Consider the following 26,545-nt stretch of genomic DNA (forward strand, 5'->3'; position numbering starts at 1 on the left):
GGCCCACATACACCGAATTATAGCATCTCTGTGTTAGGATAATGCTACCTACGCCACTGATCTATCAGGAAGATAACGATCCTAAGGATACCAACTAAGCCCTGTGAGTTAATAGTACAACGAGTTGATGATTGAGTGGCCTGCACATTCTCCCGACTATGGTGCCATGTTAATCAATATGTTGCTAGTTTCAAACTAACTTATAACAAAGCCGTTTGGGAAGCTCTGAAGTCTAGAGCAATCAAGGAGTTCGATAATTTTTTTGACAATCTTACGAATATTGCCAATGTACCTACTTCTTTTTCTTTATTTTTTGGAAACTCAGAAAGATAAACAGGAACTCACTGAAATCCCTTTTAGGGTACGGCCACATCCTGAGCGTCTGAGCGTCAATCCTGAGCGGCAAAACTAAATTAGAACGTATGGAAATGTATGGGGGTGGCCACATACACCCTGAGCGGCTGAGCGTCAATCCTGAGCGGCTGAGCGACGTCGCTCAGCCACTCAGCTCTGTTCTATTTTTTTGAAATCTTGAGCGGCGAATTACATTATATTCTTAATTAACACGAACATTTTAGTAAAGATTGAAAATTATGGTTTCTTCTGAAGAAAAATATTAATTTTTTTCGTTAAAATTAAAAAAAAAAAAATAAATGGGCCCCTACAGGAATCGAACCTGGGACTCGAATCTTTGTCTGTTTAAGAAGCTAAAGCCTAAACGGATGGATCAATTCTCTTCAAACTTGGTATGTAGCAGTTTTTGGAGATTGTGCAGATGATTCTATAGAATTCATTTTTTTAGAACCTTATCTAACGACACCTGTGATGCACCAATCTTAGAAAAGTATGATTTTCTGAAAAACTCTTTTAACGATTAAAATAAAAAAAATTAAGTGTGGGTTTTTGGACAAGTCCTATCTTTTAACAAAAAAATATTTCTTTATTAACGGTACCTGTCACCTGTCATAGAACCGTTTTTTTAAGCTTTTAATTTCTCTCAAACGACTAATTTAATTCTATAAAAAAATTTTATACAAAAGCATTTATATAGTCTTAGTATAAATCAAAAATAAGATTTTGAAGAAATGCATTTTTGGAATTTTGAAAAAATGTTGAATTTTTTTTTTTAATCAAATTTTCCAAAACAGGTCATTAGATTCTTTTGAAATTTTGGTTTTAGTTATAGATCTATATTAACTACAATACGGCATACCAACTTCATTTTACTTAGAATTATAAAATAAAAAAAAATAGGCACTTCTAGGAATCGAACCTGGAACGCCCGCGTGTAAGCCGAATACTCATCGATATTTTTGCACTTGTAGGGTTTTGAAATTGCCGCTCAGGAATCAGGATCGCCGCTCAGGACTTATCCACCTCGTCGCTCAGGATTGCCGCTCAGCTGCTCAGGACGTGGCCGTACCCTTAGTGTCGCTATCAATTTTATTTCTAAAGCGTTGTGGAAAAGTTTTTCACGTGATCGATAAGTTTGGTCAATTTTGTTTATAAAGCTGAATAAAATGGGATCAAGGAATAACATTTTTGTGACACCATTTGCGGCATCAGAATAGGCTTAGAAAAGAAGTATTTACATAGGTTTACCTATACCATATACACTATCGACACCAACTTTCAGATAAATTTTTGTATTATCTTCATCTCCTAAGTCTCAACCATACAAAAGGTCCTGCCACCTCATTCTTCATTCTGAAAGAGCTAATTTGCACAAAAAAACAACAATGTTTCAACAGCTAAGAATTTATTAAAATTAATTAATTCTTTTCGTACATGCACATTCTTTTTTACCCATACATTATGAAGTCATCGCCTACCTAATGTCCTGTAAGGTATTTAGTAAAATATATAATTTGACAACATGGGCTGTAGAAAATTTATTTTTATTTAACATTATACAAATAAGGAACTAAAGTTCTTAAAAACTTACTTGAAAGAAATTCAGATATTCTGAAACAAACCCTTAATTTACAGATTTTGAATATTTAAAAGAGCCATATAAGAACCAGAATTTGCGACCAAGTCTGAAACCTTATGTTTCGTGTTGCACGGACCAAATGTGTTTATGTTTCGCTATTTATGTCACATTGAATGTAAGAAAGTTACTTTTACTCTCGAATGAAGGGCAAGGCTCAACAAAAGACAACAAATACAAATACAGTGCATGCTTTGAATACATATTCTTTGCATACATATATATATGTATAACATTGTTTTTAATTTTTTTTTTCAAGCCACTCTTTATTATTCCTGCACCCCTCTTTACCTTTGCCGATTCAACCTAAGGAAAGCTTCTTTAAAGAAGTGACAATTCAGTCCTGAAGGGATACTTCTCACACCAGCACTCACTGTAGATTTGCAATTTTTCTATGCTACTGAGTGGCTCAACAGGACATGCATACATATAAATAAGTATCCATATACATAAATAAGAGGACATGCGATGCTAAGCATCTTCAGTAGGTATTCTTTATTATTTGTGTGCAAAAAATTAAGAAGAAAGCTAGAAATTGCAACCTTACTCTTCCCATTCATAGCACAATTGCCACATACTTCTTTAGTATTTTTTCTTTGACGTTTCGTGTTAAACGTCATTTCACTCGCATAGCTAATTAGATGCTTTTATGCCCTGGCACTTGTTTTGTATTCTCAAGGACTCGCTGAGGTGTCTATTATTTTATGCACCTAACTATGGAATATTGCAATGTGACACTAAGAAGATTTTCATATAATGGAGATGAGGGATGAAGAAGGATGATGCGATGAAATTTTGTTGGATGATTATGAGACAAGGTGAATCCATCCGCTTTTTATCATTGCACATTTATTCTGAAGCTTTTTTTCTCTTAATTTCCACTTGAGGGCATGCACTGATTTACCACGTGTAAGAAACAACTTAAAAATCTTATCTTTCACACCTCGTGCGTTTTTGTAGTTTCAAACTGCAAATAATTTTGAAGACGGGCGCGTAAAGATAAAATAAAAAAAAAAATAGGTAGGTACACTTGCAGCCAAAAGAACTGCACCCTAGACATAAAAATTATTACACAATTTTTAAATAAATTTTTAAATAATATACATCAGTGAAATTTTTTCAGGAATCACAGAACTTTTTTATCAACTATATGTTACTGCAGTCGATTCTTAATTCCGCTAAAGCAAATGGTCATTAAAACTGTGTCGAAGCGAAAAACTTGCCAATTTCCCAATACCCCCCCCCCCTAAATACGGCTATGACCTTACAATAAATAGAAACAAATTGCTATCGCAACTGTAGCGCTTTAGTTCTTATGTGAGAAAGGGACAACAGCGAAACATCTCAGGAATTTGGAAGTTAAAAAAAAGACACAATTTTACAATTTCTGATAATTTTGTAAAAAAAATCGTAGAAAAAAAAAAATACCTATTTGATATTGATTGATAAGTGAAATAGCTTCGAAACGCGTCGGGATATCATCTTTTCCAATAATATTTTCAATATATTTTGATTTTTTTTAATTAGTGTTTATTTAGCACAGTTTATTTTTTATTAGTTTGAGAACTAACCCATAGAATATATGTAAAAGCCGTGTTGTGTACGTAGCTCAGTCAAATTTGCTAAACATAACAACAAAAAACAATTTCTAAGGATAATTTTTGTTTGACTAAACTTATAGATTATTGACAACGGGCCTTCTGAGGTTATAAAGCAAATCAGCTCATGCGGTTATGTAAGAAAAGTTTTAGAAATCAGGATGAGCCATACACATACATTTTATTTGCATCTTACATGGTATAAATAATGAAAGGAGTATGTACCTATGTTATTGAAGAAAATGACTAATGAAAATTCTGAAGTAGACTTTCATAGATACAGGAGGGCTCCAAGATTAAAAGCTCTCTGCGAGAGCCAGTATAACCTCTCAAAAGATTTATTGTCAAGGTGTTGGAATGTTTTTTTTTCTTTCCACGTAGAATTCTTTTCTTAAAACGTCTGAAAAATTATACAGGGCCTTGCATTCTGCTATCATGAATAAAGTAAACTATAAATTAAAAATGCTCGTTAGGGCATGTAGGAGATTTTACTCCGTGAGCCAATTATTTCATTCTCAAGCTAATGTTTTGTTGTTTGTAGGTTTGTTTATGTACGAATTCTGTTTTGCTTGTATATTGTTTTCCATCTTGACTTTGCATCAGAATATGTGTTTGGATATGTGATGATGAATGAGAGGTGGCGAAATAGTGGATGAAAAAGAGTGCAATGCTTCAGGGACAATCGCGTGTACGAAATATTGTACTTGCTTATTGCTCCTTGGTGCATTCTTGTAATTCGAAAGGATTGTTTTAAGCGATGAACATTTTGACATTTTTGTATTAGGTTGACTAAGGATGAAAAAATTGAAATCCTTCATACAACAAAGTTTGTAAATTAGCGTTTAGTTGTGTTGCATGAATAGTGGGAAGGATGACTATTTAAAGAAACAAAGGCGTATAGCTCAAGTTAACAATCAAATCTTTAATCGTTTTTCAAGAGCATGTGGTTTCTCCAATTTATTTATTTATTTTTAGAAATGTTCTACTACAAAAAAGAATTTAAATATAAACATTCCAGGTTAAAACCTCTAGGTATGTACATAGGTAGATAGCGCATGTACCTACTAGGGATGTTGCAGATGCGGATTTTTGAAAGTTAACATCTGCAGATGCGGACGCGGATGTTTAAGATCTTATATAAAAAATTAATATAAATGCATTAAAACAATAATACAGTTATAAATAACCTTTTTATTATTTGTGTTTAGTGAGAGAAATCAAAAAGAGGTGCATTAGACTCGGTTACACAGAGGTTGGTTAGTTAAACCCCGCTCTACTTATTAATTTTCCCTAGGAAAACAACCTTGTGGAGTGGGTAAAAAATATCGTTAAGACTTCAATGGCACTGGCCCTTTTTTTGCCCGGAAAAATAGATCTCTATTAATAGCCTGTTTTAACCCCAAATTTGATAATTTCGCCAATTAGTCAGTTCGAATTCCGAATTCTAAGAATTTCCTATGCAATTTGAAATTCGAAATGAGATAATTTGCGAAATTATCTAATTTGGGTTTTAGTGAAAACTAACACTTTTGCACTTTTTCTGTGTTTTGCCTAAAAAAATCAGTCACAGACCATTACTCGATGTGAATCCCATTGGTGCGCGCCATTCGCCGGCTCCGTCCAACTTCTTTCATGTCGCAACTTCTTTGCATCCGCATCGGCATGAAAATCCGCGGATGCGGATGCCCAATTTCATGCGGATGTTCCGCATTTGCGGATGCGGATGCGAATATTCGCAACCTACAGTTGTGTTCATAAAAATAGCAATGCTCCCCAAATAAAACAAAAAGGCTAATATTATCAACGTTGTAGTATATTTCAAAAAACTTCAAACAACAAATTAAAGTATTTTAGAAATATTACCAGAAAAAATTAAGATTGATTTTTTAACCTTGCTTTTGTCACAGATACATCAATTTTAAAAAATTGTGGTTGTTCACAAAATGCATTGTACTGCATCTACAAGGCAAAAAGTAAGAAAAACTATTGAAAATTGTATGAAAGTGTATTAATTATTTAAGATTACCATTAATACATTGTGGAATAACCGTTATTTTAATGACTAGAATGCATTTTCGTTGCATAGAGTTCGTTTAATTTTGTCACCTCTCGACTGGTATTGAAATCCACGAATCTCGCACTACCTCCCACAATTCTTTCGAATTCTTGGGATTCACCTCATGGACCTCATTCTTTACCTACATTCCCCCACAAGTTTTGAAAGGGGTTAGGGTCGAGGGATTTTGCGGGTAACTCCATAGCGCATACCTTTTACTCTTGAAACCATTATTTTTCCCCTTTCGAAGTATTCTTTGGGCCATAATCTTGTCGGTATACCCAAACCAAAGACATTTCCTCTGTATCATAGGGTAACATAACCTCCTCGAGAATTTTTACGAACTCCATTATACCCCTGATGGGGCTTGATGGGATAAATAGGCCCAACCCCGTTGTATGAAAAGCATCAGTTTCGCACCGCCATGCTTCACCGTTTTCACGGTGTATCGTGAATCGTTTGATGCATTTTTTGGTCTTCTCACATACTCCCGACGACCCTTGGATCCCAAGAGGAGTATTTGAGAAGACCAAAATTTTTTAGTGAATGACCCAAAATCGAATTTGAAAAAATAAATATTTGTCTTTAAAGTTTGCTAATTTGTTTTTTTTTTTTCCAAAAAACATAATTTTAATTTTTAAAATCCAAAAATTTAAATATCACGATTACTTAAACGTTTCTTAGAATTTTGTTTTTTCTAATCGGTGTAGTCGTTTACTGCCCATCCAAAAATAGAGTAGGTACATTTGACTACTTCTGTTCTAATCTGAAATATAAGATATAATTAATCCGTTAAAATTATGCATTTTGGTGGTTCTTATTTTCATGGTTTTACTGTAGCAGTAGGTTCCTACACCATTTTTATATCTTCAAGTATCAACTCCAAGTTGAAGTTTATTTCAACTATTAAATATAGAAATAAAATACGATTACAATACTTACTTGTAAAATAGCAATTAAAATTTTTTTACCTTATAACTTCCCGGTAAATAGATTTTGTTTAAAGTAAAATCCTAAATATATAGAAGCATTTGAAGACTCCAGGGGAAAAACAGCACAAGTCTATTCCAACTCATTTCAAGAAAAATGAAAAAAATTTGTCATCCATAAAACTTAGTACAAAAAACAGACAATTTATTTATTTTTTCAGCTGAAATTTTCTATATTGTCCATAGTTAAATACTTGACGAGTTTGTTCCAAGCTAATTAAATAAAAAACGTATGATCCCATTTTCCTTCATGCGTTAGGTTTTCCGAAGTACTTATCTTACTTTGAATTCACGCAGTGCAGGGCATCGGCCCAAAAGTGTTGATTATTTTCTTCCTTTATCATGTTCCAAAGGTTACATAAGGATGATTCATTGCCGCTATATTTTCTTCCAATCAGAAAAGATTAGATCACATCTAACTTTCAAGATCTAGCTTATTTTAAAAACATCAAATTCTTTTGTTTAAGAGATCCTTGAATGATGTAAGAGCTTGTAGATGCTTGAGCTGCTTGTCAATGATTTTCTTTTATTTTGAAGTGGTTTATACCTTATACAATTTCAAAGTACGATACTTTTGCTGATCCATTCTTGCTCTGACCCCAAAAGTTCATCCCAATGTACATGTGTACAATGTATGAATTCAGATCCAAATTCATTTTACTCTTTTACCCAAAATAGAATTTTCCGTAAAAGAATTTCGATTTTGATTTTTGATTTGATTTATATTCGAGAGTCAATGTGGTAGCCTTTCATTGAAATCGAACAGGGTGAAGATCCTTAGCTTAAAAAATGTCCTTCGACACCAGTTTCAAGTGAAAACGCAAAGTTTTACGATAGCTGGTAGTTCTAGTATCAGTTTATAAAGTAGCGTTGCAGCTTATCTACTTCTTCGAATATAACAAACCCCCAAATGGCGTCTATGCTATTTTTTGCTCCACGTGCTTGCTGAATGATTTATTTGGGTAAGAAGAACAACCAGGTACACAATTACTTTCTTCGTATTTAATTAAGTTTTTTACTCAACGTAGTTAAGGCCCAACTATAATAGACATGAGCTCGCATGGCCTAATGTCAAAATGGCATGTGCTAGTATGGGAACTAGCACAGCACTAGCTGCACAATGCGCAGCTAAGGTAACGAATTTCTTACTTGTGCTAGAATAAATGGAGAGCTTTCAATCGTTTTTCACTCCCATTTATTTATCCAGGCAATTTTTCTTGCAGCAACAGATTTTTGACTTTGGAGACTCAATGCTTAATGCTTTATCCGAAAAATTGAAAAATTTTAATTTCCAACCACTGTTTTCTTGTTTTCCGTACAAAGTATTAATACGTCCCTCCCGGGTTTCTTAAATAAAAACCCGGGACAAGCTGTAGAGATACGGGACAGTCCCGGGTAAACCGGGACGGATGGGCACCGTATAGCATACCGTACGCTCTGAACAGCACGGTTATTTGTTGGGCATTAAATGTTAACGTGAAACGTGCAAAAAAAAACAAAGTAGTAAATTTTACTTCTGAATTATATATATTATATTTTACATTTATTCATTACATTTGAAAAGATATTTTGCGTGGCAATAATTTGAAAAATTGTTTTTGTAATAATTTTAGATGTGGGTGTGTAGGTGCGTGAATTCAGGCAATTTGAACTTAAAACAAAAAAGTCAAAAACCAACAAGATTTTGATATAAGCCATTTATTTGAATTAAAAATTGGTCAATAAATCATCTTTAAACCATGACACCGTTAATAAAAAAATAAATGCAGAATAAAGTCTAGATCGCTTACTATACGTCCGTCTCCACCAGGACAATGAAATGCTTGTGAAATCTTAACGGTAAAATATTCATGTGGGGTATCACATATAGCTAGACAAAGATAATAAAATAAAATCAAACACATATTTCAGAAAGGCATGCAATGACAAAATCAACAACAAAAACCCGCACAAAAACTCAAATGTCAATTTTTCTTCTTCAAATAAGTATAATTTTCAATTTCGCTGGTAGCGAAGCCGAAACGTAGGTACCGAAGAACAAATTTTTCGTTTACGATTTCGTTGTGGCATTTTTTTTTAGGGTATTTTTGGTTTCGCATCAGCAGCTTAGATACTAGGCTTAACAAATAACAAATTATTTTAGTACTTTTGTATTAATTAAAACATTAAAAACAGTTAGTTTCACTACAACTTACAAAAATTATAAAAATGATAGTTTTGAAATACGGTGCTTTCCTGCATTGTATATTTTTTAATGCAATTTGTATGCACAAAATCTGTCAAAAAAAAGTAAGGAAATATGTATAAAATAAATATGTAGTATCTAATAAATAAATAAACATTGTAAATGGAACGTTATTCCAAAATATGAAAATGATCGGTGAAGAACTTTTCGAGATGAGCTTGAGATATACACATAGTATGTGTAACAAATATTCAAACGGATTAATAGAGAAAACATTTTTAGTTATATAATTAACTAAAATAAATAATCACGTGCTAGAAAATAACCTCAAAAACTGTTAAAAAGCGGCATTTTCGATTTTCCAACGGAAATATCTCAAATGCCTGATTTGATAGAATTTTTTTTTTAGTTTCGGATTCAACCTCAGGAGATCAAAATCCTATTGAAAATTTAATTTGGTAACTGCAAAAAAAAAAATAAATTTTGTTGACCAGTGAGTGTAATTTTAGTTGTTTGCGCTGAAATCTCAATATTGGTTTAATTTTTCACCTTTTTTTCAAAAAATGGAATTTTTCTGTCATGTTACGAGATTTGCAACTTCTTTAATATTCAGACAACTGATTTCATGAAAGTCAAATAAAACTTAAGTGCGTTTCTGTTTAAAAAGCTCAAATAAAAACAAAACTAAACCAACTTCCTTATCATCTTTGAGAAACAATATTAAAAAAAGTCGCAAAAGATTTTTAAAAAGAAACCTAAATTTTAACACTTTTTTCATTATATTGTGATACACAGAACCTTAAACTTTTATATTATTAAACAAAGGAGTACTTGTTCTTTTCGAAAATATTTTTTTATTATGCTCAAGCACCAAATTGAGAATAGATTTTATGGGCTGAATCAACATTTTTTCACCAACATTTTTTTTATAAACAGTTTTATTGTTCTATTTATGCTGAATTAAGAAAGCTTTTACTTATTAAAAACAGTTAGAAATTGTGGAAGTTATGGTTTTTTTACTCGAGAAAGAAATTCCAATTTATTGCAAAAAAAACCCAATTTTCATGATTTTTTGAAATTGTATCAAAATTTTTGTTTTTTGAATACAACTTGAAATACTCAGTAATACCTACAATTTCTGCTAGGTCATTTCCAAAGTGATTGACATGATTTTTATTTTGTAACTCAGTGTTATTTGTTATTTTCAAAAGTTTGATCTCCTAGAAGTGTGATTTTTTGGCTGAACCCAAACATTTAAGAATTGATATACCTACATTTTTCTAAAAAATGTTAACAAACAGTTGAAATAAGGATCACTTTAAAATTCGTAAGAAATAACTCCCAAAATTTGTAAAACGGAAATATTTCAAAAAATAGAGCTTCTACCTATACGTATTGATATTAAACTGGTTTGATAAGACGAATTCTGTTCAAACTGGCTAAAAAAGTAAAAAATATATCAAAAATGCGATGAAAAAAGAGTGTGTTTTGAAAAATGTTATTTAAATTAGCGTTAAGCTAGGAAATGCAAATCTTTTTTTCTCAATAAAATTATTTTTCCATATTCCATAGATTGCAAAACTTTTACAGTCAATTCATTTCCGTGCTAACGTTAATTAATTTTTTAGCTTTAAGCTCTTTAAAAACTTGAGACATTTCTCAGATTTTGCTATTTATCGACCAATGCATACTACGCTAATTTGTACGTTTTTATCAATTGGGAAAAGAAAACAGATACCTACTTTGCTCGACATTTTTCTAAAATTCCCATAGACAAGAGTTTTACATAATTTAGACAGTACAATTACAATAACACATTATTTGTAACAAACACAAAACTGTTGTTTGGAATTGGTGGGAGTTTTGCGAGATTAACCCTAAAACTAGAATACTTTTGATGGACACTTTAAATTGCTTTGCTATTGCTCCCATTAAAACACTTTTGTCTAATTTTATTTTTTCCACCACAGTTTTATAACACAATTTCACACAGCGTAGTTATATTTTTTAAATTATTTTCATTCATTACTTTAATGACAATGGCAAAACAACAACAGTATTCTGTTTTTAAAAAAATTATTCACACTGGTGGTTTATGATTTTCTGTATTTTGCGAATCAGATAGCTACTTATATGTACAAACTACACAGTTTATTTTGTCATTAGACGAATGAAAAATATTAACCTGAAAAACCGAAAATGTATGTAATTTGAGATTTGTTGGAAATAAACACCAATTTTCTAAGACAAGAAAAAATCAATTCTTTAAATTAAAAAACGGAACGATGTATAAGCCTTAACTCAATTTTAAGGTTCAAGTGACCTCAAATCCAAATTTATAAAGCGTTTCGCCCAGGTACTACAATGGGTGGTTTTTGCAAATATTTTTTTTTCGGAAGTTTTTTTTTTAAAAAGGTTGCAAAAGTTTAAATAATTTTTTTTTTTGACTAGTGCATTTTATTTAACAAAAGAGTTTAAACAAAAATAATAAAATTATAAGCTTTCTGTATCATTTTTGCAAGTTTTCCAGTCGGAAAAACTATTAACAATGAGTTTAAAAATTTTCATTTTTTTTACGTTTTACATAGTATGCTTTTTGTCGTAGGTTTTTTTTTTATCTGGAGATAGTTAGTTATGTACCTTTCTTTTCTTTGTCTCCATCTTAGTTGTAATTAAAATCAACACATCCAAACATTATTGGTGCTGTCATTTGTGTTCTATTAGGCCACAAGTATATCTAATCAAATCGACCTAGAGTAACTTAACATTTTCACTTTATTTTACAGAGCTTCTTATTTTAAACTAAATAGCATTTCCTCCTATAGGTATATGAAATTTGTTTCTAGTAAAAAAACTAAAGAAACTTAAAAAAGATCACTTACCAAATTGACTGCCAAAATGCTGTTGAAAATGTCCCCTAAATTCATGAGGCGTGCTAAAACCCGGCGGTAAAAATCCACGCAAATAAGCCGCTGCTGCTAAGGTTGTCATATGGTGGTGATGTGCCGCATTTAACGTGCTATGGTCGTAACCAGCCGCAGCATAAAAATTCGCCGGATTAAAAACGGGTAATTGGCAGTGATTGACGGCTGATGCGGACACACTTGCCATTTTAACAGCATCCGGAGACATAGAGCCTGTATCTCTGCCTGATCCCGCTGGTGAAAGTCCTGATGATGTCACATTTATCGGCGGTGATACATTATTTGATTGCCTTCCTACACCAAGTCCAAGAATTTCTTGAATGGCAAATGGGGTTCGCATTTTTGTGGCCTGCATTTTATCAACTAAAGCTTTGCCGACGGTATATTCACTCTATAAAATAATTGAAAGAAAATTCTGCACTTTTACGCGTTTTTCTTTTTTATTTGCATTTTGCAATTTGCAATGATATATTTTTGTTTTGAATAGCAAAGATATTGCACTTTTTAGTTCACTGCTAATATGTTAGTATTAAAACATCCGTTCACTCAATTAAATTCCAGCCCAAAGACAAAAGATATTCAAGGTACAAAATAACGAAGGGTGGAAAAAAATCTTAGCGAAGAAACAACTGCTCTACCAGGATTAAGTTTCAATGAGGTAAAAAAAAAATCCTAAATCATCCACCACAGAAAAGACACAGGCCAAAAACAAAAAAACAAAACAAGGCGACGACGACGAAATGAGTTCGTTGAACGTTCCTTGATAAAGGTGCTCGTACAAAAAATAGAAATTTTCACACCGTGTACACGATATGCTGTACTAAGAACAACTGATTCGAGATATCGCTACGCATCCGAGTAGGAATTCCAATTGCCATTCCGGTTAATCCACGCTCCACAGACCGATTTTCCCCGAGACGGACACAAATGCCACAACCCACCCTTGAAGCTGAGCTGAACTTGGTACCGTCCGCGATGTGCTCTATACTGAAGGGATGCTCTAGCTGTAAAACGAATTGGAAAGTATCTCGAACTCTTTTCAACCTCTGCTCTTTTTGAATGTATCTTTTGCACGGGTGGAGCTAAAACAAGCATTCCACTTATCCATTTTCCATTGGAAATTCACTCATAGCTCTTCGGAGACTTCCAGTTGCCAGTTACACCGACACTATGTGTGTAAACACGCTACGTATCCGTGAGATACCTTGAGAGAGTGTTGGTTTAGTGTGTATCTTCGGATGTAGAAAGAAAGAGAGGTTGAGTTTTGAATAATAAAACTGAGTAGGGTTGCTGGTGGAGGAATACTTGTTAGGCGTAGGATGGGATTGTGAAATTAGTTTTTTTTTTTTTGTACAAACCTATTGGCATCTCATTTTGGCTGGTTGATATTAGATAGCTTGGTTTCATTTCGATTGTTCATCGTTTTGTTTCTCTGGTTGATCTGATCTGTTGGATGGGTGGGTGGTTTGAATTTTATCTTTTTCATGTCTTTTTTGTGAGATTTTGCCGCCCTAGCTAGCTTGAGTGGAGAGAACATGTTAATTAAGAATTTTACCTAGCAATGCCAATAATTAGTCAGTTTTATCGATTAGCTGGAGGATGTTTCTTTTTTCTCATTCTATCACTTTAACTTTTGAAACTGAATGTGGGTTGCCTTCGTTGCTTCCCTTTCCTTCATATTGTTACTTTGTGTTTTTGGTTTCACTTTGTTAATTCATGTTTATTTGGATTTATTTAACAGAGAAATGTTATATATAGATATGTAGTAATGGAATGAAAAAATAATAAACTTACCTACATTTTGTATTATTTGATGATGCCATAGGCATTGTCTTAAATAAAATAATAAAACTATGTACCTATAAACTTATTTCTATAGGTAGGGAAGCACTCAACTTATAGGTAGATACCTACCTAGATATTAAAGTACAATTCTACCTATAGTTACCTATGTATTTATGTGAAATAAATATTTTGAAGTAAACCGAATGCATGTAGGTAGGTAGGGTAGAGTAGAGAGGTGCCTATCTTAACTAATTGCAAATGCATATCTAACTAGATACCATGTAGTAGATACTTCTGTGACAACTATTGGTATTTACTTTCTTCCTTACATAGAGTGGCCAGCGCCATAAGGCGGCTACAAAAACTTGGGCCTCAATCAACAAGCTTCTCCAGTCAAGTGTATCCTTAGCTCGCTGTGACCATTTTCGCACGCCAAGTTTATTGAGGCCGCTTCCACTTGCGTGCGCCACCTTAGACGAGGTCTTCCTATACTGCACGTAGGGTTGCCAACTTTTTTAAGAAGGAATAGAGTATATTTGATTTCAGAGATGAAAAAAAAGAGTTCATTTGAAAAAAGAAGAGTACCATTTATTTAAAGTCTTCAAAATGTATTTTTTGGTGCTTCTTGCAGTATATAACAGTATTTTTGTTATTTTTTAAATATGTGTATAGCTCTAACCGTTCAAATTCAAAATTCATATAAATTAAGAGCTCATTTTTGATCAATTTCAATGAAGCTCTATTCCTCTTATCTCATCACTTCATATTCATGACCCAAAATACTCTCTCAGTGAATGCTAAAGTTGCAAGAACAGATATTTTATAGCTCACAATTTTTATAGTTAACAATATAATTCATCGAAATAAAAAGAAATAAGAAGCTTAACTCAAACATAAATACCTTGATTTTTTACAAGAAATAATCTAATGTTTTGGGGTCTTAAACAAAACAAAGTAAAATAGAGAACAAAATTAGAATTTAAAAAAAATTAAGCTAATATTTCTGAAAAAGTAAAAAAATCCTTTTTAAAATTTTTTCTTTGATTAATATTTAAAATCTTTTTTTGTAAAAAATCAAGGTATTAATATTCTATACATTTTTTTATTTCGATGAATTATATTGATAACAGCAAAAGTTACACCAGTTCAAACATTGCAAAATCAAGAAAAATAGCATCAGTTGCGATTAATTTTTTTCTATTAAAAAAAAAACAAAGTTTAAGTTTTTGAAAAATCCTTTGATTCAATTTCATTACAAAATAGAATTAAAAACAAAATTAAATTTTACGTCCGACTAAGAAACAAACAAAACAAGTGGGTCATACTAAAACAACGACCAAAATTTTAGTGTTTTGTAATCTCTAACTTACAATTGTTCAAATTTAGAAATTATAAGGTCGAATATTTAAAATATTCTTTTCCTTTATCGTTTTCCTTTTCATTCAATTATCTTTAGAAATATAAAAATTATCCACCAATTTGTAAATGTTAAGATGTTTATGTGGCGGTACACTTAGCCTTAAGTAAAAAAAAGAGTATTTTGGCGTACTCTATCAGAGTTATAGACTATAGAGTACAAATACATGAAATAGAGTACAATACTCTTCTTAGAGTACGGTGGGCAACCCTAACTGCACGGTCTGTCTCTCCGGTTTGGAGATGAAGTAGGTAACTACTTACCCAAGGTTAGTAAAAGTAGATTCGAGCTAGCTATTGCAATTGAATTAAAACTTAGTGTACTTACACAGTCCTAAAAACATTCTGGATTTTTTTTTTTTACCATTTTCATCAATTAAAATTGTTTTAATATTTATTCAACTTCGTAGTTTTGGAATTATAACTTGCTGGAATACCAAAAGCTTTCTCCATATGGAGGCATTATCGACTCCAAAATGTATAGTCTATACTGCAAATGATTTTTATCTAATTGCGCTGTTTTGGTGTAATGATCAACCGTTTTGCTTTACTGTAGGGACCACATTTGTAGGTTTCAAGCGTGTCTCTTGAGGGCCACCGTTCGGTCGACAGTGGGAATAATACAAATTAAATGAGCTTTTTTAAAATCAGTCTTTTCCATTTCATATTGACATTTTCGTAGCTAAAGGAATCAAACGAAATCACATTAGTGTCAAAGGTAATTATGACTTGTCATCAGATCATACTCCAGTGATTCTAACACTAAGTGAATCGGAAGTAATAGAAAAAAGTAATCCAAAGCTTGTAAATAAGAAAACAAACTGGAGTGATTTTAGAGAAAGGCTTTTAAGTTTTATAAATTTAAGATCTCCCATGGATACAATCGAGCAAATTGACCATGAAGTGGAACAATTTATTGCTGATGTGCAACAGGCCGCTGAAGAAAGTACTCCAACATTTTCTAATAGAAGACAAAATGAAATAAAATATCCTTTAGAGATAAGAGAGTTGATAATAGAGAAAAGAAGAGCTCGAAGAAAATGGCAAAATACTAGATTTCTAGATGATAAAACAACGTTTAACCGTATAAGCAACAATATTAAAAAACAATTTATAAATTCAAAAATGATTCACTCAGTACATTCCTAAAGAATTTAACGACTGATGCTTCAACCGATTCTTCGCTATGGAAAGCAGCCAAGCGCCTGAAAAGACCGCAGTTAGTAAACTCTCCCTTGAAATCTCAAGATGGGAAATGGATCGGTAACCCAAAAGAAAAAGCTAACCTTTTCGCGGAGCATCTTGCGAATGTTTTTAAGCCATACCCAACAAACGCGGCTGAAAATAGCTTACAGTTTGTTGATAAGATAGATGAAAGTGAAATACCAATTGTAAGATTAAAAGAAATAAAAAGTATGTGTTTACATCAACTATCAAATAAAAAATCACCAGGTTACGATCTAATTACTGCCCAGGTTATGAAAGAAAAGCCTTCATAAAACTCCAATATATAATAAATGCATGCCTTAAGCAACTGTATGTCCCACACCATTGGAAAATTGCTGAAGTAATTGTCATACCCAAGCAAGGTAAGCCACCTACAGAAGTGACGTCTTACAGACCAATATCGCTTATACCAATTATGGCAAAAGTTTTTGAAAAACTGCTTCTGAAGAGACTTAGCAAAATTATAGAAGAAAGAAGGTTAATCCCAAATCATCAGTTTGTCTTTAGAAATAAACATTCCACGATAGACCAAGTTCATAGAATAACGGATGTAATAGAAAAAGCATTAGAAGAAAAACAAGTATGTTCAGCTATTTTCTTAGATGTTGCTCAAGCCTTTGACAAGGTTTGGCATGAGGGACTTGAGTACAAACTGCAAAGGGATCTTCCCAGACAGTACTATGAAATATTAAAATCGTACATCTCAGACCGATTGTTTAGAGTAAGGTACGATCAAGAATATTCGGAATTGAAGAAAATAGAAGCCGGTGTACCACAAGGAAGTGTCCTAGGTCCTACCCTGTATTTACTATACACAAGGGATATCCCAGTTGGGAATCACACCATAATGGCTACTTTTACAGATGATACCGCAATTTTGGTACCCGACAAATGTGTCTCTAAGGCAGCAGTAAAACTGCAAAATGCCGTCGACACAGTCAGAGATTGGACCGAAAAATGGCGTATCAAACTCAATGAAACAAAATCTTCACATATAAACTTTACAAATAAAAATTTAAAAACAATATTCCAATATTCATTAATAATCAAGCTGTACCTTACGCCAATACGGCCAAATACCTTGGAATGACTTTGGATGCAAAGCTAAAGTGGAAAGAGCACATCAAAAAGAAAAAGAGAAGAACTAAACTTGAAATATAGAAAAATGTACTGGTTACTTGGTAACAACTCTGATTTATCAACCCAAAACAAAATAATGCTGAATAATCAAGTACTAAAGCCTGTTTGGACCTATGGTATCCAATTATGGGGCTGTACAAAGAAAACAAATAGATACCGAAATCATCCAAAAATTCCAAAACAAAGTCCTTCGTGGAATAGTTAATGCACCTTGGTACATAAGAAACAGCGATCTACATCGTGACTTACAAATAGAAACGGTTACAGAAGTTGTTAAAAAATACGCTGTATCCCATAATCAGAGACTGCAAAGTCATACCAATTCTTAAATGGTGTCCGTCTTGAATACAAGAAACCATGTTCGAAGATTAAGAAGAACCAAGCCTCATGAGCTTATGGTCTAAAAAAAAAGGGAAAGTATTAAAAGTTTAAACTTCCCCCAAAGTGATTTTACAAAGTTAAGAAAGAAAAATCTGATGTCGATCTCTCAAGATTGGTCCTGATAAAGAGGTGGTTTTAGTGGTTAAGAGTACCACACTACTTGGTGTCGAATACTGCCAAGTGTCTTTTAAAGATTTAATCCCTTCAAAAAAAAAAAAGTGTTTTCCATTTTGATGTTGGGGATTGCTTGCATTAGTTTTTTGCAGTGTAAAAATGGAAATTGAATTTTTAGAAAATATTATTTTTTGAGCGCTCAACTCCAGTGCAGCCGTTTGGCATAGTGCGGCTGTGGTTCAGCTATGGTTGAGCTGAAAAGTAATTTTCGAGCGTGGCGCGACTGTGGTTAAGCTGTGCTCCAGCTCTGAAAAAAAGTGGGGTGCGACGCGGCGCAGCGGTACTTCGATGGATTTCCATTTTTACTCCAGTTCAAATGTTTCTTAAGAACCTTTTATGGCCTAACTTTTTAGCCGATGTCTAACAGTGGTGTAATTGATAATTCATACAGAAATATCAAACGCCCAGCCGACATCAATGTTAGTTTTTATGGTCTGTACAAATTATAAGTAAATCTTAATGTACGGCTGTCATTATTATACTATAAATACAAAAATTAGAAAACAGGCAGCATAGGTATTCTATTTTTTTCGCACTTATGCAGTACCCGCCAGGAATCCCGATGTTTTTCCAAATTCTCATACTTTGAATTTGTATTGTACCTATATGTGGTTGACTCGCGACAAACTTGAACTGGGGGGTCATTCCGTAATTTTTAAAATGATAATCAAAAAGACTATAATTGTACAGTTTAAGAATCTTTAAAGTTATAAAATCATGCATGATTCAATATTTCCTTAACAGTTTTTAGTCTATCGAATAGACCCTTTTGAATGGAACAAATTCGTTTAAGAGTTTTTATTGCTGAATATAATTCCTTGACATAAAAGTATATTCCAGACAAGAATGCTACTAAATCCATTGGTGCATTTCTGAGAAAACGGTAACACTGGTCGGTTTTCAGTTTCTTGGACTTAACTCGAAAACCAAACCTTAGGCCCCACACATAGCCGGAAACCGGGTAAACGGCCCGGATAGCTGGTTGCTAGGTACACGTTCTTATGGGCGCCTTAACACGAATAAATTGCAAACGTATGAAGTAAAACCGGCTACTCGGGCCGGTCGCCGTCTATGTGTGAAATGAGCCTTATAGACCGAGAGCCAGCGACCTAAAGTTTGCAGGTAATTGCTTAGTATTCAGAGACATACCAATTTATAGTCTTCACCGAGTTATATAAGAAACCGCTGGTCTGCCTGGCCGTATATGTGGCGAACATGTGTAAAATTTGTCATGAAGGTGAAAAAAAAATTAAAATTAAGAAATCGACCTTAAATCAAAAAAAAATTATTTTAAGACAACGGCAAATCCTACGAAAATAAACGATAGCTTTTTTCAAAGATAAAAACTCAAACTACTTGCTGATTTTTAAATAAATGTTTTTTGATCAATAGTTTTTGAAAAAAAAATTTTCGAACACAAAATTTTGAAAAAAAAATTCAAAAAAAGTTCAAACAGTTTTTTTTTCAAAAAATCTACCCAATAAAGTATTATTTTTTTTTAATTTTAATTTCTCTTATATATTTTGAATCAAACACCGAAAACTAAAAGTCAAATTTTTTTTTTATTTTTTGAGAAAACTGAATATTACCAAACCTTTTTTTTTTCACCAACGCCAAAATTACGGCTTTTAATTATATCTTTCAGAAAGGAAGTAAGATGTTCACGGGTTTTATTGCAGGAATCGTTCAATGGATTATAAAAAAGATAAAACCGCGAAGTGCTATTAAATGAGATAAATTTCCTATAATAATAATGTTTTTTAAAAATTGATAAAAAAAATTTCCTTACCAAAACAGTCAAAACAAACAAACAAAATAAAAAAAAATCAACTTTTTTAGTTTTTTACTTTTTTGGTTGTGTCCAGCGACCTAAAGTTTGCAGGTAATTGCTTAGTATTCAGAGTCATACCAATTTATAGTCTTCACCGAGTTTTATAAGAAACCGCGGCCGTATATGTGGCGAACATGTAAAAAATTTGTCATGAAAGTGTAAAAAATTACAAACTATTGCAGGTCATTGCTTAGTACATATTCAGTCATATGAAATATGTTTAAGGACATCCCCAGGCATGTTACTGCAAAAAAAAGTCTAGTCAGCCGTGGCAAAAACGGTCTGCCAAGCACTTGAATGTGAAAAAAATTTTAAATTAAGAACTCGACCTTAAATCAAAAAACTAGACTAGACTAGACTTTTTTTTTGCAGTAACATGCCTGGGGATGTCCTTAAACATATTTCATATGACTGAATACTAAGCAATGACCTGCAATAGTTTGTAATTTTGTACACCTTCATGACAAATTTTTTACATGTTCGCCACATATACGGCCGCGGTTTCTTATATAACTCGGTGAAGACTATAAATTGGTATGACTCTGAATACTAAGCAATTACCTGCAAACTTTAGGTCGCTGGACACAACCAAAAATGTAAAAAAACTAAAAAAAAATTGATTTTTTTTTGATTTTTTTTTTGTTTGTTTTGACTGTTTTGGTAAGGAAAATTTTTTATCAATTTTAAAAAAAAACATTATTATTATAGGAAATTTAATTCTCTACAAAATTTGTAAAGAACAATATCCCAAAATTATATATTGAAAAAACCAAAAAGGAGGCTTTTGCACCCATATCTCCAGTTCCCACCCTCTTATTTAATAGCACTCCGCGGTTTTATCTTTTTTATAACCCATTGAACGATTCCTGCAATAAAACCCGTGAACATCGTACTTCCTTTCTGAAAGACATAATTAAAAGCCGTAATTTTGGCGTTGGTGAAAAAATAGAAGGTTTGGTAATTTTCAGTTTTCTCAAAAAATAAAAAAAATTTTGACTTTTAGTTTTCGGTGTTTGATTCAAAATATATAAGAGAGATTAAAATTTAAAAAAAATAATACTTTATTTTTTGAAAAAAAAAAAAACTGTTTGAACTTTTTTTTGAATTTTTTTTTCAAAATTTTGTGTTCAAAAAATTTTTTTTTCAAAAACTATTGATCAAAAAACATTTATTTAAAAATCAGCAATTAGTTTGAGTTTTTATCTTTGAAAAAAGCTATCGTTTATTTTCGTAGGATTTGCCGTTGTCTTAAAATAATTTTTTTGATTTAAGGTCGATTTCTTAATTTTAAATTTTTTTTCACCTTCATGACAAATTTTACACATGTTCGCCACATATACGGCCAGGCAGACCAGCGGTTTCTTATATAACTCGGTGAAGACTCTAAATTGGTTTGACTCTGAATACTAAGCAATTACCTGCAAACTTTAGGTCGCTGGCTCTTAGACTATTACTTTCAAATAGTTTAAGGACAATTTTCATAGCAAATTAAATTTTCTATCAAGTTAAGGTGGTTACAAAATTTTGAAAATTAGTTTTGAATAAAATTCTAACCTAAAATCAATGAAAAAAAAGTTAAAAAATTGAAGGATTTATTATTTTTTTTTAATTAAATAGGGGAATAACCCCCCCCCCCCCCCTTCCCATACGATTTTTTTCTTGTCTCGACCCAACCTACGCGCTCCAACTTTTATATGGTTTTATATAAATAAAAGTTTTCATGTCCTGAGAAGTCGTGTTAGAAGGTGACTTAGTAGTTGCCTCCTATGAACAGGGCTCTGTCTCAGTGGGCTGAAGACAATAATATCAAACCGGATAATCAATTTGGGTTTTTTTTATTTTTCCAAAGTTAAATGTTATTCTTCATTTTACCCTTTTTCCCCTAAAGTTCTCAAAAACTTCAAGGTATTAATGTTAGAGCTTCTTATTTCTTTTTATTTCGGTTAATTATATTGATAACTGCAGAATTTACACCTGTTCAAACATAGCATTTTCGAAAATTATAAAAAAAAATAATATTTTACCGATTTTTTTTTTAATTTTTTTATTTTGAAAATTAATTGTATTAAAGCAGTTTTAAAATTTTGTCCCATCTTATACAAACCATCATTTACCTATATCCTCTTATTCTGTTTCTGTGTTTATCTTTTTTCTTTCAGTGACAACAAACTCATAGAATACAAGGACCAAAATCCATTACGGCCATTACACTTGTTAATTCTTTATAATCACTTCATTTCCTTTGAGCTTTTGATTTTGTTTTATATTATTGTTTTTAATTTTTCAATTGGAATCTACAAACGAACGAAAGGATTTTATCTCATTTATTTTTCAAAGTTAAAATTCGCTAAAGTGAGAATGTACTCATACAAGTACCTACTAGTCTTAAAAATTTAGTTGACAACGTCCATCTACTTTTAATCCATTGCTAGGCGTTAGGCCGGATTTCAAACCATGTTGGGTAGAACTTGGGGTGGAGGAATCAAATCCAAATTTTAACGAAACTGTCATACAGACATTTATGTATGTATATTTAATCTAACACCGAATTATCAGAAATACAGTTAAAAAAGATACTGAGTGTAGTATTTATTAGACTTTAAGCTCAATTTACATCTTACATTTTTTTGCAGAAATTTCATATTTATATATTAAATTTCAAGATTATCTTTTAATGCACACCTTTGTCCCTTAGGTCTTAACTTAAGCATGGAATACACGGTAAAATTATCGTACCGATTTATCGTACACAATTTGAATCGCATTCGAGAATTGTATCGTGTGTTCACCAAAGTATCCGCTGTACCCGTAAATCAAAATGTAATGCATGCCAAGCATATTTGTATGTAGGTACCTACTTTATAAGATTATGAAAAAGCCTCTATCGGCACATTTCAAAAGAATTTTTTTCTTTTAATGTTATAAAATCGCAAACATATTTGCATACCATTGCAACCACTATGAACCGCAATTACTAACCACCGCCTGCTTCTCCCACCTTGATGAAACCGCCCGTTTCTCTTGCCGTCAATAAGTTGCAGCCATCATCAACATTGCAGGTAATGCCTTATACACCTATCCAGAAACAAATAAAAAAGAAATACAAACAAAAACAAAGGGCTACGAAAAAGGACATTTACTTTCTGCATCTAAATGCATTTGCATGTTCTGAAAGGGTTGAATGGCGGTTTGAGTTTTCTACACTTAAGGATGGTGGTGAGATGTATTCGTGAAGGTATTTCCGACAAAGGTTTCTTTAATTGATTGTTGGCGATAAAAGCATTTTTGGTTTTTTAACGAATGCCAACTTCGATAAACTGTTATTTCGATTTATTCATTGCCAGAAAGATTCATTTGATTTTTTTGTTTAAAGAAATGGTTAAATTCTGATTCTTGGGCGACTTCTGTGTGCTTGCAATATGCAATTGCATCGATAAAAAGATGAAAGATATTCGTAGACGAACGAGAAAAAAAGTGTGCAACATATTTATTCCACTTCGTTGGATCGTTACCACTGCTTTGAAGTTTGTTTTTCTCGCTGAAAAATTCCGTTTACTAGGTTTTTTAAGTAAAGAACCAAAAGAATAGCAAACTGGTGGCTCATTAGTTAGTTTAATATTTTGGAGATTTATTGAAACGGAAGAAATTGGAACCAAACGAGTTTATTAGAGTACTTTGAAGTATAAATACATATACACACAGTGACGGAAAAGACTGCATTGTAAAATTAAGTGCGTTCTCCATTGAATCAATGATGAAAAACAGTTACATACATTTTCTTTAATGTTTTATCGTTTTTATATATTTAAATTTAAATTTATTCAATTCGGTTGGTTTTAACTATCGAGGGATTGCTTATAGCCTCCCATGCATGAATTTAATAAATATTCCAGAACACCGAACAATATTGCTTGCGTGAACCGTTAACACGCGTAACAAAGGCTCTTATGCAAAAAGAATGAGCTTTTGCTCAATCTAACTTTTCAGTACATTTTTTAGAGAAAATGAGATAGATCTCAGGAAAATGTACTGAAAAGTGAGATAAGAGCTAAAGCTCATTTTTATTGCATACGACCCAAAGTGCAAAATTTTAGATCTAAATTCAAAACTTTTTGATTTAAGCTTAAATAAAAATACATTAAAAACTGTCTTAAATTTATGAGTATATCACGCTCATATATTTCTGTGCTTATTTTTTTTTTTGTGTTACTTAAAACTAAATATTTTGTTTAATGTATCTATGTTTCATTTTATTTTTAATTTTTAATGTTGTTTTCTTAGTACCTACGTTCTTAGTACGTTTTTGTAGTTTTTATTTGCTTACTTTACTCTGTCCGATAAAAATTGGCATTACAGGGAAGATAGGGCATTTGCATCTCACTCTGCTTCACGCCTTCTGGATATGTCTATCACATAAAAAAGCTCACACAGCGAAGCCTTATTATCCGAAAAAAAAATGTTTCGAAAAGGAACCAGCGTTACCATTTTGTCAGTAAAAATTCACAAAAACGAAAAAAAAAATTAATTTTTCGTTTAAAACCAAAATAGTAAATCAAAAAATTCACTAATTTAAGACGCAGCCCTGTTGAAATGTTAAAATGCATGTTAAAATGTTAACTGTTTCCTACATATACAAAATAAAAATCAAACAGCCACCAACGCCACGGCAACACATATGCTTTTTTTCGTTTTAAAAGCTTGAAAAAGGCATTAATCCTGAAAGCTCTTTCAGAAAAATAATAGAAAAGGGAGTATTTTATGAAGGAAATTTAGCAATGGTAACTCTTATGTATTGTGAATACTTTTAATAAATAGCTTTTATGACTGAGTTTCATTCTGCCACAGATCGTGTGGCAGATCGTTCATAGGAGGATGTACTTCGCTTAATAAAGAAATAACAACAACAATGCCATGGCGCGTCTGTGGTGTTCTTGTGTGTTTCTGGGGCATATTTTTCGTGAATTGCTTTTTAGCAATCGTTAGGTCCCATTGATTTTAAAAAAGCTCTCCGATAAGGCCTGTAGCCTGTACTGCCAATTTTTATCGGACAGAGTATAACTACTAACACTGCACTAAGTGATGAGCCGTATAACACAGTTTTGTGTTGGCAAATCTGATACCTATAAAATAATAATTTTCAACAGTGAGCACAACAGGAGGTAAGTGGGTTTTACTGTACGAAGAAAATGAACTTTTTTCCTTCCAAATAATTTTTACCTATTTGGTGTAAAAAATGTGCCCAAATATTTTTGGCCAAGTTTAAGGCCAAAATACCGCACTGTCTAACAGTTAATAATAAGTCTGTTCACTGACGCTGTGCTGGACTGTTCTAGGCAGAAAAGTACAGCTTTTTGCTGTTCATTGAGATTTTTTCTGTGCTGAACTGTTCTAGTTTCCTGTTCATTGACAAAACTAGAACAGTTTAGAACAGGATTTTCTGTTCTTGCTTTTGAGTCAGATCAGGTTAGAACAGATGCGTGAGAAGTGTCAAAAGTAAAGCTGTCATTTTTTGTTTTTGTTTTGATTTAATTGTGCGAATATTTCTCGGGTGCTCGTGGTTTTTCTAACTAAAAACAATTTTTAATTATATTTTCCGCAGTAAAAACTCAAAAAATAGACAAAACTATAACGAGAACCGATAAGCAAAAAATTCATATAATTTCCAATTTTTTTTTTTTTTTTTATTTTGACAACTGACGTTTAAGTGACTGTTCTAACTTGATCTGACGTTTCTCACGAAACTGTGCTGTCCTGTCCTGTTCTGATCTAGAAAAATCCTCGCTGAACAGACTTAATAATAATAAAGCATCCATAAAAAATAAAGTTTAATTATTTGTGAGCATTGAAGATAAGGAATTACTGATAAATTAGTGTCATAATGGTGTGGCCCCCTTACACCACCAACCAAAGGCGGTTCCACATAATACCGTTCAAAGAACGCAACTACTCAGAAGTTTAACAATTGGGATCCAAAAGAGTTAATTACGCCACCAAGTCTAAAATCTAAAACTTAAGATATAGCTCAAAAATTACGTATCACATTTATATTTGTTGTACTATCGTTTAAGGACCATTTTTATGCAATCCATCGTCCGATGTTCTACTTGCTGCACTTGCTTTCTTCCTTAAAGAAAAAAAAAAAAAAAAACTTACCCAAAATATTTCGATGTACTCTTGTGGTTCTTGCTTCTCATTGCAAATGAAACGTTCAAGTTAAATGGGTTTTGTGAAAATATGTAGTTGCACTGAAAATAGTAACTACATACATAAATATGGTTTTAATTTTGTTAGATTCAGCTTTTTTTGGCTTTTGACCTCTCAAGAACATTATTAGATTAAAAGATATAGCTCAACCATAAACTACATTACTGATGCCGTTTTTTGACGATGCTGGCCAAACCCCCAAGTGAGATTTCCTCCAGATTGTTGCTGATGTAAAAAACATAAAATCTAATAAAACCAAAAAAATTTTATTTTTGTAGTGCTTTGAAATAGATTTAGACTTTAAATAAAAATTCTCAAATAATAAAGAGTCGAATACAAATAGCATCAGTGCTAGAGGGCGTGTAGGATAAACCACATTAATACATAATAAGTATATACATATTAGTTAGGTGTTTGCACTAAAATAGCACCAATTAAAAATGCATAATAATTAAATCAATGATTTGGTGCCAATAAAATTTAGGATGCCACTTTTTATGTTAATTGCTTTAATAAAATAGATACAGGCAACTATTGTATTTTAAAATTTGTTAACTGCTTTTTGCCCAGTTACGTGTAGAAATCATTATGTATGCGGAACTATACCTACCTACAAACATTTATTAACGCGTGGGTGCTTCATTT

The 26,545-nt window shown here is 32.3% G+C and overlaps 1 protein-coding gene across 1 annotated transcript in view; it reads right to left on the reverse strand.

Annotated features, from left to right (window-relative positions):
* LOC129908818 (motor neuron and pancreas homeobox protein 1) overlaps positions 1 to 12,736 on the reverse strand; it is a 42,381-nt gene extending 29,645 nt beyond the window's left edge. The window contains exon 1 of the mRNA XM_055985622.1: positions 11,701 to 12,736. Coding sequence (XP_055841597.1) covers positions 11,701 to 12,097 — 397 coding nt within the window. The 5' untranslated portion in view covers positions 12,098 to 12,736. The remainder of the gene's footprint in view (positions 1 to 11,700) is intronic.
* Positions 12,737 to 26,545: the final 13,809 nt, after the last annotated feature.

This window comes from Episyrphus balteatus, chromosome 2 (genome assembly GCF_945859705.1).
Source record: "Episyrphus balteatus chromosome 2, idEpiBalt1.1, whole genome shotgun sequence".
Classification (NCBI taxonomy): Eukaryota; Metazoa; Arthropoda; class Insecta; order Diptera; family Syrphidae; genus Episyrphus; species Episyrphus balteatus.